Consider the following 14,233-nt stretch of genomic DNA (forward strand, 5'->3'; position numbering starts at 1 on the left):
ACTGCATTGTCAGGTGACGTAAAATACCTGAGGAGGAAAGAGGCATTATACTATGTGCTTAGGGCTTTTACTAACCTTTTTGATTCATTTCCGTTGCAATTAATGGCAGGCGTTCCATTGATTCCTTTAGGTTCTTCTACTGTCTATAATTTGGCATATGCACTATGAGAAGCTTAGGCCAAGGCACAGGATCAATTAACAGAGCACCTGAGCAATGTGTCTAAGACTTACGGTCTGTTTTTTTCTTTTTTCTCTCTCTTTTCTGGATGAAATTATTAGAAAATCTTGCTTGAGTCAATGTCTCATGATATGACACACATATGATATATGAGAGGTAGGTATGAGGTACATATATGCATATATAATACTGGGGCAAGTATCACTGCAGGATCTGGTAGTGCAGAACAAATCTGGGGTTCCTGTTGGTCTACCACAGGGACTGCAGTAGAGAAAAGGGGGAGACCAGTCTTTTAGGAAGGCTGTGGAAGCCAGTAAGATGGAGACCATGCATTCCTGACTGGTAGGAAGCGTTTGCTGGGGAGGGTAGCTAGCAGTGAGGTGTCCAAAGAAGACCCTTGCTTTGTAATGGGCTTTAGTAGAATAAAAAGGCTGGTGGAGTGCTATAAGTTGCCCACTGCAGAAGGGTTTTTTTTAAGCCAGGAAAGGAGAAATCACTTCTCTGATTTTTTGTGGTGCTGTTATCCAGTGAGATATGGCTGTATCTCTGCCAGTCTACACCAGGTGAGGATGCCGACTAATGCCTTAGTTTTAATAAAGACAAATATTGCTTAGCCCAGGGGTTCCCTTCCCTGTTCTGTTGTTTATTATACAACATTGAGGCACCTTTCTGTAACAAACTATTAGTATTTAAATAATACAAACATTGCTAAAGTAAATCTTTAATGACTGTTTTGGAGGAGCATTGATACCATAAATTCTGATGAGGCTCAGCACTTCCAGAATGTCTGTTATTATCCTCATTTAATATGCAAATGAGGAATGGCTCACTGCAGTGGAGGTCACACAAGCAGGTATTTGTTGAGGAAAAAAAAAAAAAGGTAGGCTCTTGACTTTAAGTGTTGTGCTCTGCTTCCTTTGGGAAGCCAGTGTTAGATGAGGCTGAAAACCAGCATCTATAAGATTTGCTGTAAAATAATATTTATAATTTTAACTTCTAAATATTCTGCTAAGATCAGTGTTATAGAACTTAATTTACATTTGCTTTGGTGATATTCTGAAAGAATTTTTTTGTGGTATGAGCAGGTACAATGGCAAAGTATAGACTATGTGATTAATTTTTCCTCCCCCCTCTATGTATATGTATGTAATAGTTACTCAAATGAATGCTGAACTTCTATCAATGTCCTGGTTTTTGTTAGTGAACCAGACTGAAAAGAAATATTAAAGGTGTAAAATAAAAATATTTTAGAAGAAGAGGAGAAAATAGCTATTTTTTCTCAAATACAAAACTCAGTTTTACAGGCACAAATAAGAGGCAAAGAAAAGTGGCACAAAATATTTTTGCCGCCTCTGCTACTCTAGCAGTAGGAATTTTTATTTTGTGAGGAAGAGAGGGTGCACTAGGTTTTATTTTTAAATGTATATTAGGTATATGTAAGTGTACAGAACTTTTTTTTTCCTCTAGGAAATGCTGATATAATTCAGGCTACACACAATTTTAATATGTTAAAAATTTCCCAAATATATGATTTTTTATTCTCAGTCATCTCTAGTCTGAGTATCTGTCATTCTCTTGTCCATTCTGGTATCTCGATTTGATAATTAAAACTGAGGATGACCCCAAAAGTTTTAAGATGAAAGAAGCTCATAACTTTTGCATTGTCATGTGGAGATGAGAACAGACTAATGATCCTTGACATTGAAGAAACCAATTATATTAATTGAAGTTGTGACGTGCAAAAAAATTTAGTTCTGTTGCTGTTTGCGCAGATCAGGATTGTAATTTCTGAGTGACCAAGCAGCCTGTTGCATGGCAGCTGAGGCCAGGTCCCTCACAAACAGCTGAGGAGCACTGAAATGGCCATTAATTGTCCTGGAAAATTGCATACATGCATGAGATTTTTCAAAGTTACCTAACTGCTCAATAATAGAATATTTTGATGTCCCAAATATTGAAAATCAGAAATCAAGCTTGGGAAGTGTGAATTCACTAATGCCTGCTCTTCTGTACGTAGAAACAAAAGTAATACAGGTAAGTGCCTCAAATAGACTTCAAGACACACAGCAGCATTCAGTCAGTAACTGGAAATATAATTTATAAAAAATCTTGTTAGTTATAGAAAGATGGAGTCAAATTCACAGAGGAAAAGATATTAAAACATTTAGTTAAAAGCCTTGACTAATGAGAACTTTGCAGGTTTAAGCGCGCTAATCCCTATAAGATTTCAATTGCTTTTTGTCACCTTCATTTGCCAAATTATTTTTCCTATGTTATTCCTTCATTTGATGTATTTTTCCAGCTGTACTGTAGTAGAGTTTATACCAGAACTAACATAAATACTTTAAAAGTGTGTATTAAAAAGAACTTCTGAAAAAGTTAATGAAAAATGTTGATACATTCTCTCAAGGTGGATGTTTCTATTTTCTCTAACTTATTTTATCAAGTGCATAGTTATTTCATCTCCTATCACATCAGTAATAAGACTATATAGAAATAACACATGTAATTCTAAATACATAAAAATAGGGTATATTTGTGTGTGTTTGTGTGTGTACATAAAAAACTTCATCATTTCTTGAGATGTGATCCACTTTTCCCTATTTCTTCTGCCAACATGCTATGACTGACAATATTTATTGAAAAAATTCTAGTAATTTCATTTTTTTAAATAAAGAAGAATATTTCATATGAGTATAAATATTTTTATTCTTTTTTGTATTATATACAAAATTTAAATGGGAACATTTTGAACAAGTGAAAAAATAGATTGTACTAATTGAAAGACAAACCATTTCCAATTTCTTTGTGTTACTCTGAAATAGGAAAGTCTGTGATGTACTGTATCAACTGATAACTTCTCTTAAACTTTTAAAACAAATTTATGCATAAACCAGAGCTACTTTTAAATAAAAATTGAATACCTTCAGATGCTGAATTTGCACTTCATGACCAGTTGAGGGAAACATTGATTTGCATTTTTAGACTGTTATATCAGATGAGAACATTTTCAGTAAAAGGAACTTAATATAACAATTCAGCACAATGAACAGGAAAAGCCTTTGTTAGTAGATAATTTGTCCAAAATAATTTTTTAGAACTACTATAAGACCAGAATGGTGAATTTTCAAAGCAGGGTTTGATGGATACTTCTGGCAGCTCACCAAGGGACTCATGGGCTTGTTTTCTTCAGATTTCTCTTTTGCAGTCTCCTCTGCCAACCTCTTGAATAACCTGTTGAATAAGTGTCTAGGTTCTGCTTCATTTCTATGCTCTGCTTTTACGTGGATGCAAATTCACATGAGCCTTGCTTTTGCTGGGAATTGGTTGCACCTGACACTTATGGGATGAGACAAGAAACCCTACAGACATTTCCCTGGTCTACCCACCAGGGAAATGTCAGCGCCAAAGTCCATAATTCTGCCTCCTACATGCAGATTGGTGTTGGCTGGAGAGCTGAAGTTCCTGCAGACTTGGAGGAGAAACATTTCCTGCTGGAAATCACTTCCAAAACTCAATCTTCTTGTGGCTCCAGATGGCTCCAACTTGGGAACGGTCCCAGTAGGTTCATCCTTTCATCATCAACCTGACAGTCACCTTTACTTTAAGCAACTCTTCTCCCTCCCTGTCACATGCCTTCTTGTTAATTATGGGGAAGAAGAGGATTCCCCTTGAAGCCTTGGCTTATCTGGAATCTGCACGCTTCTTGTCTTCCTTTGTAAAACAGTTTTTGCTGATGGCAAAGGCTGGCAGACGCTTGCAGGATGCACGCCCAAAGCCAGCCCAGGCAGGGCAGCGATGGGAAGGACTAAGCTCACAGCTCACACACAGGATGTCAACCGCACAAAGTCTCTGGTGGAGAAATGGCAATATTTAAACCTTGTTATGCATTGGGAAGAGGTGAATGTGAGCTCCTGTGTGTTCTCATATCAGGTATATATTTCAGAGCTGCAGAAAGCTTAGGGAGTCTGGCATTTTGTGTCTCAGTGCATTTTGGATTCTCAAATGTAGCATAACTTGGGCTGGAATGTAGTCAGCAAGTACTGGTTTAATTTTCTTGAATCTTCACATTTCTAAGCTAGTATTTTGGAAATAAGCAGTGTTTTTGTGTGTTTGGTGGAAGAGGGGCAGAGTTAAGACACGACAGATGTGAGTTTTGAGAACTGTCTTGGAGGAGACAGAAACTGAGGTGTTCAATACGTCCTCAGTCACCTCAGATTCTACAGGATGCTTAAAATTGAAGATCTGAAAAGCTAGTGCCTCCTTTTTTTGACATGTGTCAGGTAAATAATTAGTAAAGTCAATTATAAAAGAAAAAAATATTAAAGTATAACAGAAGCCATACTGCGATGCAAGATCTTTTAATGAGAGTAAGAAGCACTGTACACAAGCAGTTACAGCTTATAGTAGTACAGAACAGGGGTATCCAAAGATTCATACATTCTTTAAACAAAGAGTTACTACATTTCATAGCAGATGCTTTTGGGACTATGGTGGTGTTTGGTGAAGAGCAGAGCTGTCAGCATGACATACAGCAAGACGCAGCATCTGCCCTGGTCTGCATCTCCTGTTGCAAAGCTACACATCAAAATACACAGCATATCCACCAACAAAGGCTATGAAGGAAAAGCTGACTCTAAAAGCAGGCTATTCAAAATAGCTGCAGACATTGAAGAGAGATATTAAGCACTCAGGACCATTCCTGACCACAGTCACTGTCACAGGAGCTTAGCAAAGATAAAATTCACACAGGAGTCATAAATCACTATTCTGCCTTTTCATTTCCTATCTGGTTGTTATATGGCTGGATTTAGCAGGGGTAGAAGCTCCCATAGCTGTATCTACGGGCATAGCAAGAAGAGTAGGGGTAGCAATAGCGGGAGCTGTAGGAAGGGTAGCAGTCCCTATAACTGCCCAGACCCCTGTAGCCCCGGTAGCTGCAGGGGCTCCCGCAGTCATAGGTCTGGTAGCTGTACACGGTCCCATAGTTGCAGGGAGTGTAGCAGGCATCCTCACACTGGTTCTGGTAGTAGTAAGTCATCGCGGTGCAATGGAGGGAGGTAAGTCTGAAACACAGCAGAAGAGAAGAAGATAAGGTCTGTCCCAGAGACCGAGTGGCAGCTTACTGCTTCTAGAAAACCCTATGTAAGCATGGCAGAGAGGGAGAGGAGAGAAGGGCAAACACAGGAACCCAGTGAACATCTCCATTTGAGGCTATAGTCTGTCTCCTTCTTGCCCAGATCACTCCTTTCTGTTTATCTCCCTTCTTTTCTCCATAAAAATATTTCATGCTGCTTTTCTTGTTGCCATTGCTTAGAATTGGCAGTGCAGATTCAGATAGTATTTTAGAGAGAATATTGTTAGGATTAGGTTGTCTGTAGCAGTGTCTGATGCTTCTCTAAAAACCGTAATTGAGCAGACACTAGTTCAGGAATGAATTCCACCAGTTTTTGCTGTCAAGACCAGACACCACAGAAGAAATCCTCCCCTTCTGCAAGTCAGCAGTGCTCTGCTGAAAAAGGCAGCTTGTTTGTTTGAACCCATGTCTGTGCCTTGATTGCCAGTTCAATATATACTTGCTTTTTGTTCAAAATAACTGAAAAAATGTAATGCATTGTCTGCTTCAAAATAAAGAAGCCTGAAATACTTCAGTATATCATAAAATAAGGTAATTTCTCATAGTGCATGGCTAGATGAGACAATCTTCTAAGCTTATGCAGGCATCTTAATATGCCATTTTTAACAAGAAAGAATTGTACTTGCATGGCTGTGAAATCACAGCCTTTGCTTTCAAAGTATAACTTCCATCTGTATAGCAATATAGCAAAACCACAGCATCTACACAGCAATAAAGACATTACAGTAGGTCTGACTTACCAAGTTCAGTGAGAATGTAAGTCTGGAGATGCGAGTAGAGAGCCTTGAATTTCTCTCCCTTTTATATATTTATCTGACCAAGCCTACTGTGCTTTAAACTCATATTCATCACAAAACAAATTTACTTATACACGTCATTCCATCAGTTGATGTAATTGTTTTTCTTGGTTTGTGATTATTAGTCAGTTCTTGGCTTCCAAAAGCATGACATTGCATTGCAGTTTTCTTTCATGTTCAGACTTCCTGGGTCAATTGTATTTGTAGAATTAGTATGGTGAAATCTGAGTTATAACAGGAAAGGGAAGGAAGGATATTGAAGGCAGAGTGGATTGACATTCACAATCCCAGTTTTGGAGGAATGGACAAATTTCAGTATATGAAGCTTGCAATGGCTCTGGATTGGTTTGAGGAAGAATGAATTTCACATTTTTTGCAGAAATAATAATATGTAGAAAGCATTTCTTGGTTTGTTTGTTTTTATTTCAAAATTGCATTTTTAGGTCAGAATATTGGCATTGTTTGTATTTATGGTTTTGTTTGTATTATTTCCAGCTCAAAAGCAGAAGTACAAGAAAGGTGTTTGGATTAGAGGACAAGTCTGGTCTGTACCTTGCTGCAATCAAATATGCATGGATGTGTTAACTGCATACTGTGACCTGTCACAGGAAAGTAATTTTGTAGAAAATTTGATTTACTTGCTTGTTATGCTCTACCGCTTACTTTTACCAAACATCAACAGCCACCTCCTAAGTCTACCTAAAAGGAAACTGGTGTCCTTTTTGGTGTAAGAACAGTGGAAATATTTTTTTAATAAGGCAAGGAGTCAGTGACAAGACTTTATGGGAACCATAAAGCAGGTAGCAATCAATAATAAATCTAATGCCTTTCAAGCAGAAATAATGATATTTGAAATTTCCAGGCTTTGCACCATATATGAAATAAACTTACAAACTCAGTCTTCTGGAGAGCCAGCCCAAGTGACACAAATTGGACCCAAAAATATCTGCTTAGTGATTGTTTACACTTAGATCAGAAAATGATTCACTCAGGGGTTCATTACAAGGAATAAGATAAAACAAACAGGAACATATCTCTGTAATAACTGTAGTTTTCCTGAGAAGTCCCCCAAATGCTAAGTATGGTTTAACGTGACGACTTCTTAATAGAAGTGTTGGAAAGTTGATGTGTTTAACTTAATGTTGTTAATGATGGTGAATAATGCTGAGCCCTGTGAATGTGACCTGGCAAGCAGCAACATCCTGGTCTTCCCTGGTGACCTTCACCTCAAAACACTGCTGTTTACTTGCATCTAAAGGAAGGATAATAACAGGCATGACAGATGTTCTGGGCCTTTCTCTAAATTTTGAATATCAAAGCCTTCATTAATACTTATTAAAGATTTACATGTACAAAGAGATTTATTATTTGAATATTAATACTATGTTAGTGGAAAACACCCCAGTGTTATGTAACACAGTTTCTAAAAACATATGTCAGGTTATCCTGTTTCTATGCTTTATTAAGGTTGTAATTTATAGTTTCAGTATTGGGTGTCTGAATGTATTTTCTCTAAAAATACATCATATACATACCATTTTAATGCTTACAGGCCAATTTTCTATCTGAATCAATCAGCACAACAATATCCTGTTGCATGACAGCACCAAATCAAAGAAATGGTCTTTCCCCCTTTGCTAGTCACAGGAAATGTTTGAAAGGATTCATAAGAATGTGCTGTTTCATGTGTCATTAAAGTTATGAAATACATGAAAAGGAGATGCTACCCCTTCCACAAGTATTTTGAAAAAAAAAATGTACAACGAAGTACATGGGCCAATATGCATGGTGAGGCTGGTCTTCCAAAAATGACACGTTTGGTAATCTGTACATCTTTGCATATTCTGTCAACTTGTTGCTGTACTGAAGAAGTGAATTCAGCATGATGATACCATGGCTTAATTGTCCTATACAGTTTTGAGATGAAAGAAACCTGGAGGGTGTAGCCTGCATGTCACAGTGCTGGACCAATAATCAGAAACCTTGGGGAGAACCGGTATATCAATGAGAAGGAGTCATGAGGGAGGCAAAATATGTCTGGTAATTGGAGCTGACCTGGGGTGCAGACATACCTTTCACGCGCTGGGTGGGACTGGGTGCTCTATAAAAACCCGCGCTGCTGAGAATAATGCATTCACTTCTCCTGCCTTATCCTCCTTGCAGAAGTGGGTAAGTTGGAAGAGATTTAGAAAACCTAGTGAATAGTGAAGACATGTATTTGGTGCTATTTCTCCCCTCTTCTCCCCCCGCTCCTGGTTACTAATCTACAAGTACTGTAGATTAATGTATTGGGAATCAAGGTTGTGATTTCATGAGATTTATTTATATGTAAGGTATACTTTCCTCCCTGGATTTTCATTGATATTTGAGTGTTCAAAACTGGGTCAGTCCTGCACATATCCCTCTTCTCCTTTAAAGTCTTTATCTCAGTATGGCTATGAAGGATTTTCCAGTTTATTTCCTGTTGGCTCCATTTTGACACAGGCGTCATGGTTCACAATCCCATCTCCCATCATGATCCATGGGTGCAGCCAGTGCTGCTGTGCAGGAAAGCTCAGAAAGGCTGGTCAGGATGGAGGATCAGGGGGAAGACCCATCACTAAAAATCAGGATAGAACAATAGATGAGCACAGAGGGTGTCAGGCAGTGTGCCTGGGTTTGCTGGCTCTCTCTTCTCTCCCTGCTTGCTTGCAACATTTATTTGAGTTTTACTTGCTGTTGGGAGCATTGCCTTATAAGCTTTTTCTTCCCTGCTGTGTTGCAGGCTTGCCTCCCTCCATCACACCAAGATGACTTACTACTACCAGAACCAGTGTGAGGATGCCTGCTACTCTCCCTGCAACTACAAGACCGTGTACAGCTACCGGACCTACGACTGCAGAAGCCCTTGTGGTTACCGTGGCTATGGGAGTCTGGGCAGTTATCGGGACTGCTACCCCTCCTACAGCTCCCGTTACTGCTACCCCTACTCTTCTTGCTACACCCGTAGATACAGCTATGGGAGCTTCTACCCCTGCTACCCCTGCTAAATTCAGAAGATTTAATGGGAAATGAGGACTGAGAATTAATTACCAAATTCATGGCTGCTGTTAGGGGGAGGGTGTGCAAAAGCTCTGAGTCCAGGACTGTGACTGAAAGCCGTAGTATTTTGGAGACCTCAGTGTTTCTGTAAAACTTCTTCAATGTTCTTCCAAAATGTTTTGTTTTCCTTTTTCCCCTAAAGATTTCTTACCCCTACGTGGGTTTGGTGGTGTAAAGGAAGCTGGGCTTTACATGGGTTAACATGGGAAAACAACTTCTTAACTCATTTATAGCTCTTTCCCAGCTAACATTAATGAAATCTAGAGTGTACCTGTACTAGCCTTCCTATGGATATGTTTCTGACTTAACTGCTTTTGAAGCTATACCAAAGAAACAGTAAGTCATCCAATCAGATTTATTTCACTGGACTTAAAGCAAGTGGAAAAGTTTGAAAACGGAAATTGATAGTCAAATGCTACAGCTGTAACAGCAAAAATGGTACCAATGGAACTGGGAGATCTTCTGCAGATATAAATTAATCTCTGTACACATTCTTTCTGCTTCTTCTTTCTGTAATATTTTAGATTATGATTGTGAGCTTTACTCTTATTAAAAATGTTATAGCATCATTACATGTCCCCTTTGTTCTTTTTCTGACTTGGATGTACACAAATTTTTGCCCCCTGCTTGCTATGTTTTACGGAGACATACTGCACCCTGTAGCTTTTATGAATGTCAGCTGAACTTGAGCACACATTTTGCAAACTAATAACCCAGTAGTACCTCAGAAAATGAAGTCACTCATTCCAGAATTTCCTAGGAAGGATTTGGAAACATTCTTTTAAATTTGCCTTAGCATCACAGTGCGTGTGCAGACATTGGACATAACCGCACCACATCTTAGTGATTTGTAAAAGCACAGACTGCATGCAGGAAACCTCAATTTAACTGGGGAATAAGCCAAGAAGTTGGGAGAAAATCCCTCTTTCTCAAGTGCTTTTGTGCTGGCAGTGTCTGGGACGCTTTCTGGATTTAGAGACTTGATCTGTTACAGAGCAGAAAATTGCATGCTTTCTGTTCACCTTATTAAGTGCTGGTAAGGGCAAGTGCTTGCAAGTGTTACTGCATGGCTCCATTTGAATGACAATGAAATGGCATGAATTTCCCAGGCTGCACAATCACACAGTTGTTATTAAGGTAGAGAACCCTTAATGAAAGTCTGAAGTGACTCTGTTATTCATGACTGAAGTACCTAACTGGCAGTGGTAGTAACCTCTTAATAGTATGATGCTGTAACACAGTCTAGGCAAAAAACAGTGAAGTGCTTTAAAAGCCCTATTAAACCCTAGAGTCCTTAATGTGAGTGTAATTGCTGTCCTTTGAACACACACAGAGGCACTTTGAGGGCAGTCTTACAAGAAGAACAGAGCTCAGTTGTGCTACAATACAAAATATGAGTAGAAAATCCATTGAAAACCTTTGCAAGTAAAACTGTGGGTTACACTTCCAGCAATGTTTGGGATGGAGCTTTCTCATGGCTCCTGAGGAGCTTTGTTCCTAGGAAAGCATTCACTGACTTTGGTGCCTGATGTGTTCCCTGCAGAAGCACAGTGCAAATTTCTGTTCAACATTTATCTTGAGATGAAGGTCTATACATTTAGCTGGAACTACTCATAATTTCAATTTTTCATTAGTGAAATCTATTAAAATCTGGAAAGTTATGAATAAGTTACTAAGTTAAAACTGGAAAGTATTAAGTGTGTCAGTGCACAAGAGACAATGTTAGCTTAAAATAATTGTTAATATCTCAGTAGTTCTACAGACTGTTTATGGACTTGGCTGCTTTAAGAGGGGACATAGTCAAAAGAAATTAATTAATGGAATGCCATACACATATATGTTTCTTCCACTACACGACTAGGAAGAAGTCCAAATTTCTGGGATGAGAAGGCAAAGTAACTAATTGTAGGGCCTATCATGGTTGTTTGTACAGAGCCACATTTGAATGAAAAATTTGAAGGTAATAAAATCACATTCTGACTAAAGCATATGTTGAAACGTCTCAACATATACTTTTGAAGTAACTATTATTCAATAATGAAGCACCTGACAAGAGCAGTAAGCTTTTAATAGAGTAATAACATACTATAAATGCATAAAATAGTTATGAGTGGCTGAGAAGTGCTTTGAACTTCTCACACTATCTAGCATGGAAAAAAGGGAAGACATTATATATTTTGATAGGGAAAAGGACCACAAAGTAATGAATAAATTCACTGATATTTTTTCTTTCAAAAGCTGTCCCTTACTATGGGACTAACAGCTTGTTTGTATCTTGTGTGCTACAACACAAAGGTTTCCATCACAAGCTGTTGAACCTCTCACAAACCCTGTTTGCTGATCCGTATGCTATCCGATATATAACCCTGTAGTTTAAGCTTCATTTTCAACATATCCCTAGCCAATGAGGAAAATCAGAAGAGCAAACTCATATAAACCAACGAAAAGCCAAGTAACTGATGCAATGTGGATTCTTTAATTGGGATAGAAAATACAATAGGCAGTGACAGCAGGAAACAAAACAACACAAAACCAATGAGTTGTAAATAGGAAAGTCATAAGGCTGCAGCAAGGCACAACCCAGGGCTCCAGTACAAAGACACCCTCCCTTCCTATTGTGGGATGGGAATCTCAGAGCCAGGCAGAGCAGGAGAGACTCTTGTCCAAGGATGAGTACAAATTCTTTGTATCGCAGGTAAAGGGGAGCTTTAGGAGGCAGTACTGGAAACCCTAAAGCCACGAGCTGAAGATCTGCAAGGTTACTCCGTGCTAATAAGCAAGGACCATAAAGATCAAATAGCTGCTATGCCACAGACTAAACAGGGGCTGAGAGATTTGTTCTGCATGTGGTGGTAGAAGAGAAGAGGGGCTACTTGTGGAGACGGAGGGCAGATGCAGCACTGAACTCCATGGATACTTGGGGTCTAGCAGGGCTCACAGTCGTCGTTGAGGTACCTGTGGCCTCGGTCCCAGCTGCCATATCTGCAACCCCATAGCCTCTGTAGCCCCTGTAGCCACCATAACCTCCGTAGCCCCCATAGCCAACATACCCCAAGAGCAGTTTGAGGGGAGGAGGCAATTGGGAGAAGAGCAGGGCCCCGGCCAAGGGCAGCCCCACATCTCCTGGCAGCCGGCAGACCGAGAGTGCGCATCAGCTGTGCCCAACAGACCCCAAGGCCTCCAAAACTACCACGGCCTGAAAAAGTTCCACCAAAGCCTGCAATGAACATCCCTAAAGCATCCCTTCAAGACATGTTGCCGAATGACGACAGAAACATGCACTGGCAGGTGGGTGACACAGGGAATCCCAGGAAGAGCTTCTGCTCCAGCAGCGGGGGCAAGACGGGGCCAAAAGTGCCTGCAAGCAGCAGTGGAAGACGGAGGAAAAACAGGGTGAGGAGGTGGTGCAGGGGTGCAGGGATGTGGAGGGGATGGAGGCATGGCAGTTGGGGAGGTGCTGGGGGTTGCTTACCGTCTCCCCTGTCGACCCATGGCCTCCCAAGTGGCTCTGAGCTGGGCCTTTGCTGTTGGAGCGTCTCCGTTGGCATCCCAATCCCCGCGGCCCTGAGGCTGCAGGCAGCCCCTGGGGAATGGCCAGAGTGGGCGGCAAACTCACTGCGGGGCCCAACAGCTCTTCTTGGGCTGTGGAGTGCAGGAGCCCAAAGTGGGGGGAAGACAGGGAAGGGAAAGAGGGAGAAGCTGTTGGTGAAGGAGACGAGCATGATCCCTGCTGCATAAGAGTGGCTGGTGGAGGGACGTGCTGCCAAGGGCAGGCAGGAGGAAGCACAGCAGCTCCTGCAGGTGCCCCTGACGAGGCCCCGGGTGGGAGCTGGCTGGGGCGGCCCAGGGAGCCAAGGCTGCCACTCGGGGTACTGGGTATGGAGGAAGGATGAAGAAAAACCATGGGTCGACCTTGCGATGCGACATCAGCTTTTATTGCAGTTTGAGGGGAGGAGGCAGCTGGGAGGAGAGCAGGGCCCCGGCCAAGGGCAGCCCCACGTCTCCTGGCAGCCGGCAGAGCGACAGCGAGCATCAGCCGTGCCGCAGCAGCAGGCACCTAGGGCAAGTCTCTGTCATCAGGGGGCAACAAGTCTTGAAGGGATGCTCAAGGAGGGCAGGAGGAAGGCAGAGCTGGGCCCCGAGCAGGCACGAGGCACCCAGGTTCTGGAGAGCAGCAATGCCGAAGGCATGTCCTTCCACAGAGCGTCGTGTCGGGATGTGCCAGGGGCTTTTCTGGAGCTCTCCTTCATCTGTGGCCAGACCCAGCGTGGGGCTTAGCAAGGCCCACAGTTGCCGTTGAGGTACCTGTGGCCTCGGCCCCAGCCGCCATATCCGCAACCCCCGTAGCCCCCGTAGCCCCCGTAGCCTCCATAGCCCCCAAGGCCTCCATAGCCCCAAGAGCCTCCATAGCCTCCATAGCCCCCAAGGCCTCCAAAACCGCCACGGCCTCCAAAAGTGCCACCAAAGCCCCCTCCAACTCCGGGGGCTCCCGCCGAGCCAACAACGCTGTACTGCGGGAAGGAGCTGAGGATGGGCCCGGGGAAGGTGACCACCGAGGGCGGGGGCTGGATCACCACCGTGGAGTCGGGGCACTGCCGCACGCAGGGCTCGTTGCAGGTGTCAGCCAGCGGGGCCGGGGCGGCCACCCCGCAGGAAGGGGCGCACAGGCTGGAGCAGGACATCTTCCAGGCAGGCAGGGAGTGCTGGAAAAGGCACCAGGGATTAGGCCAGGGTGTGGGGAAGGGGCTGTATGGAGGGAGGCAGGCAGAGATCCCCAAGAGGCTTCCAAGAGCTGGACTTACCCAGTTGATTAGGAGAGTCAAGTGGAGGAAGATGGATAGAGGGCTGCAAAGGCCTCAGCTCTTTTATACTTGTCCCACACTGCCTGGGGCATCGGCTAAGGGGGTGGTGGTGGAAACCCCACGTAATCCCGAAATCAAGTGAAGAAGCTTCATGACACAGATAATGAAGCGAGACAATTATATCCCTCTTCACTGGGGACTTTGGTGTCCTGAAGAGGCAAACGCGCCCTGAAGAGCA

The 14,233-nt window shown here is 42.2% G+C and overlaps 1 protein-coding gene across 1 annotated transcript; it reads right to left on the bottom strand.

Moving 5' to 3' along the window:
• Positions 1 to 13,467: 13,467 nt before the first annotated feature.
• LOC126040902 (claw keratin-like) lies at positions 13,468 to 13,875 on the bottom strand. The gene has a single exon (XM_049805954.1). The coding sequence runs from the start codon at positions 13,873 to 13,875 to the stop codon at positions 13,468 to 13,470; it is 408 nt and encodes a 135-aa protein (XP_049661911.1).
• Between the last annotated feature and the right edge of the window lie 358 nt (positions 13,876 to 14,233).

Source organism: Accipiter gentilis, chromosome 7, assembly GCF_929443795.1.
Source record: "Accipiter gentilis chromosome 7, bAccGen1.1, whole genome shotgun sequence".
Taxonomy (NCBI): domain Eukaryota; kingdom Metazoa; phylum Chordata; class Aves; order Accipitriformes; family Accipitridae; genus Astur; species Astur gentilis.

Bases quoted from the DNA above. Each gene is read 5' to 3' on its own strand.
- LOC126040902 (XM_049805954.1), bottom strand. From the start codon at position 13,875: ATGTCCTGCTCCAGCCTGTGCGCCCCTTCCTGCGGGGTGGCCGCCCCG.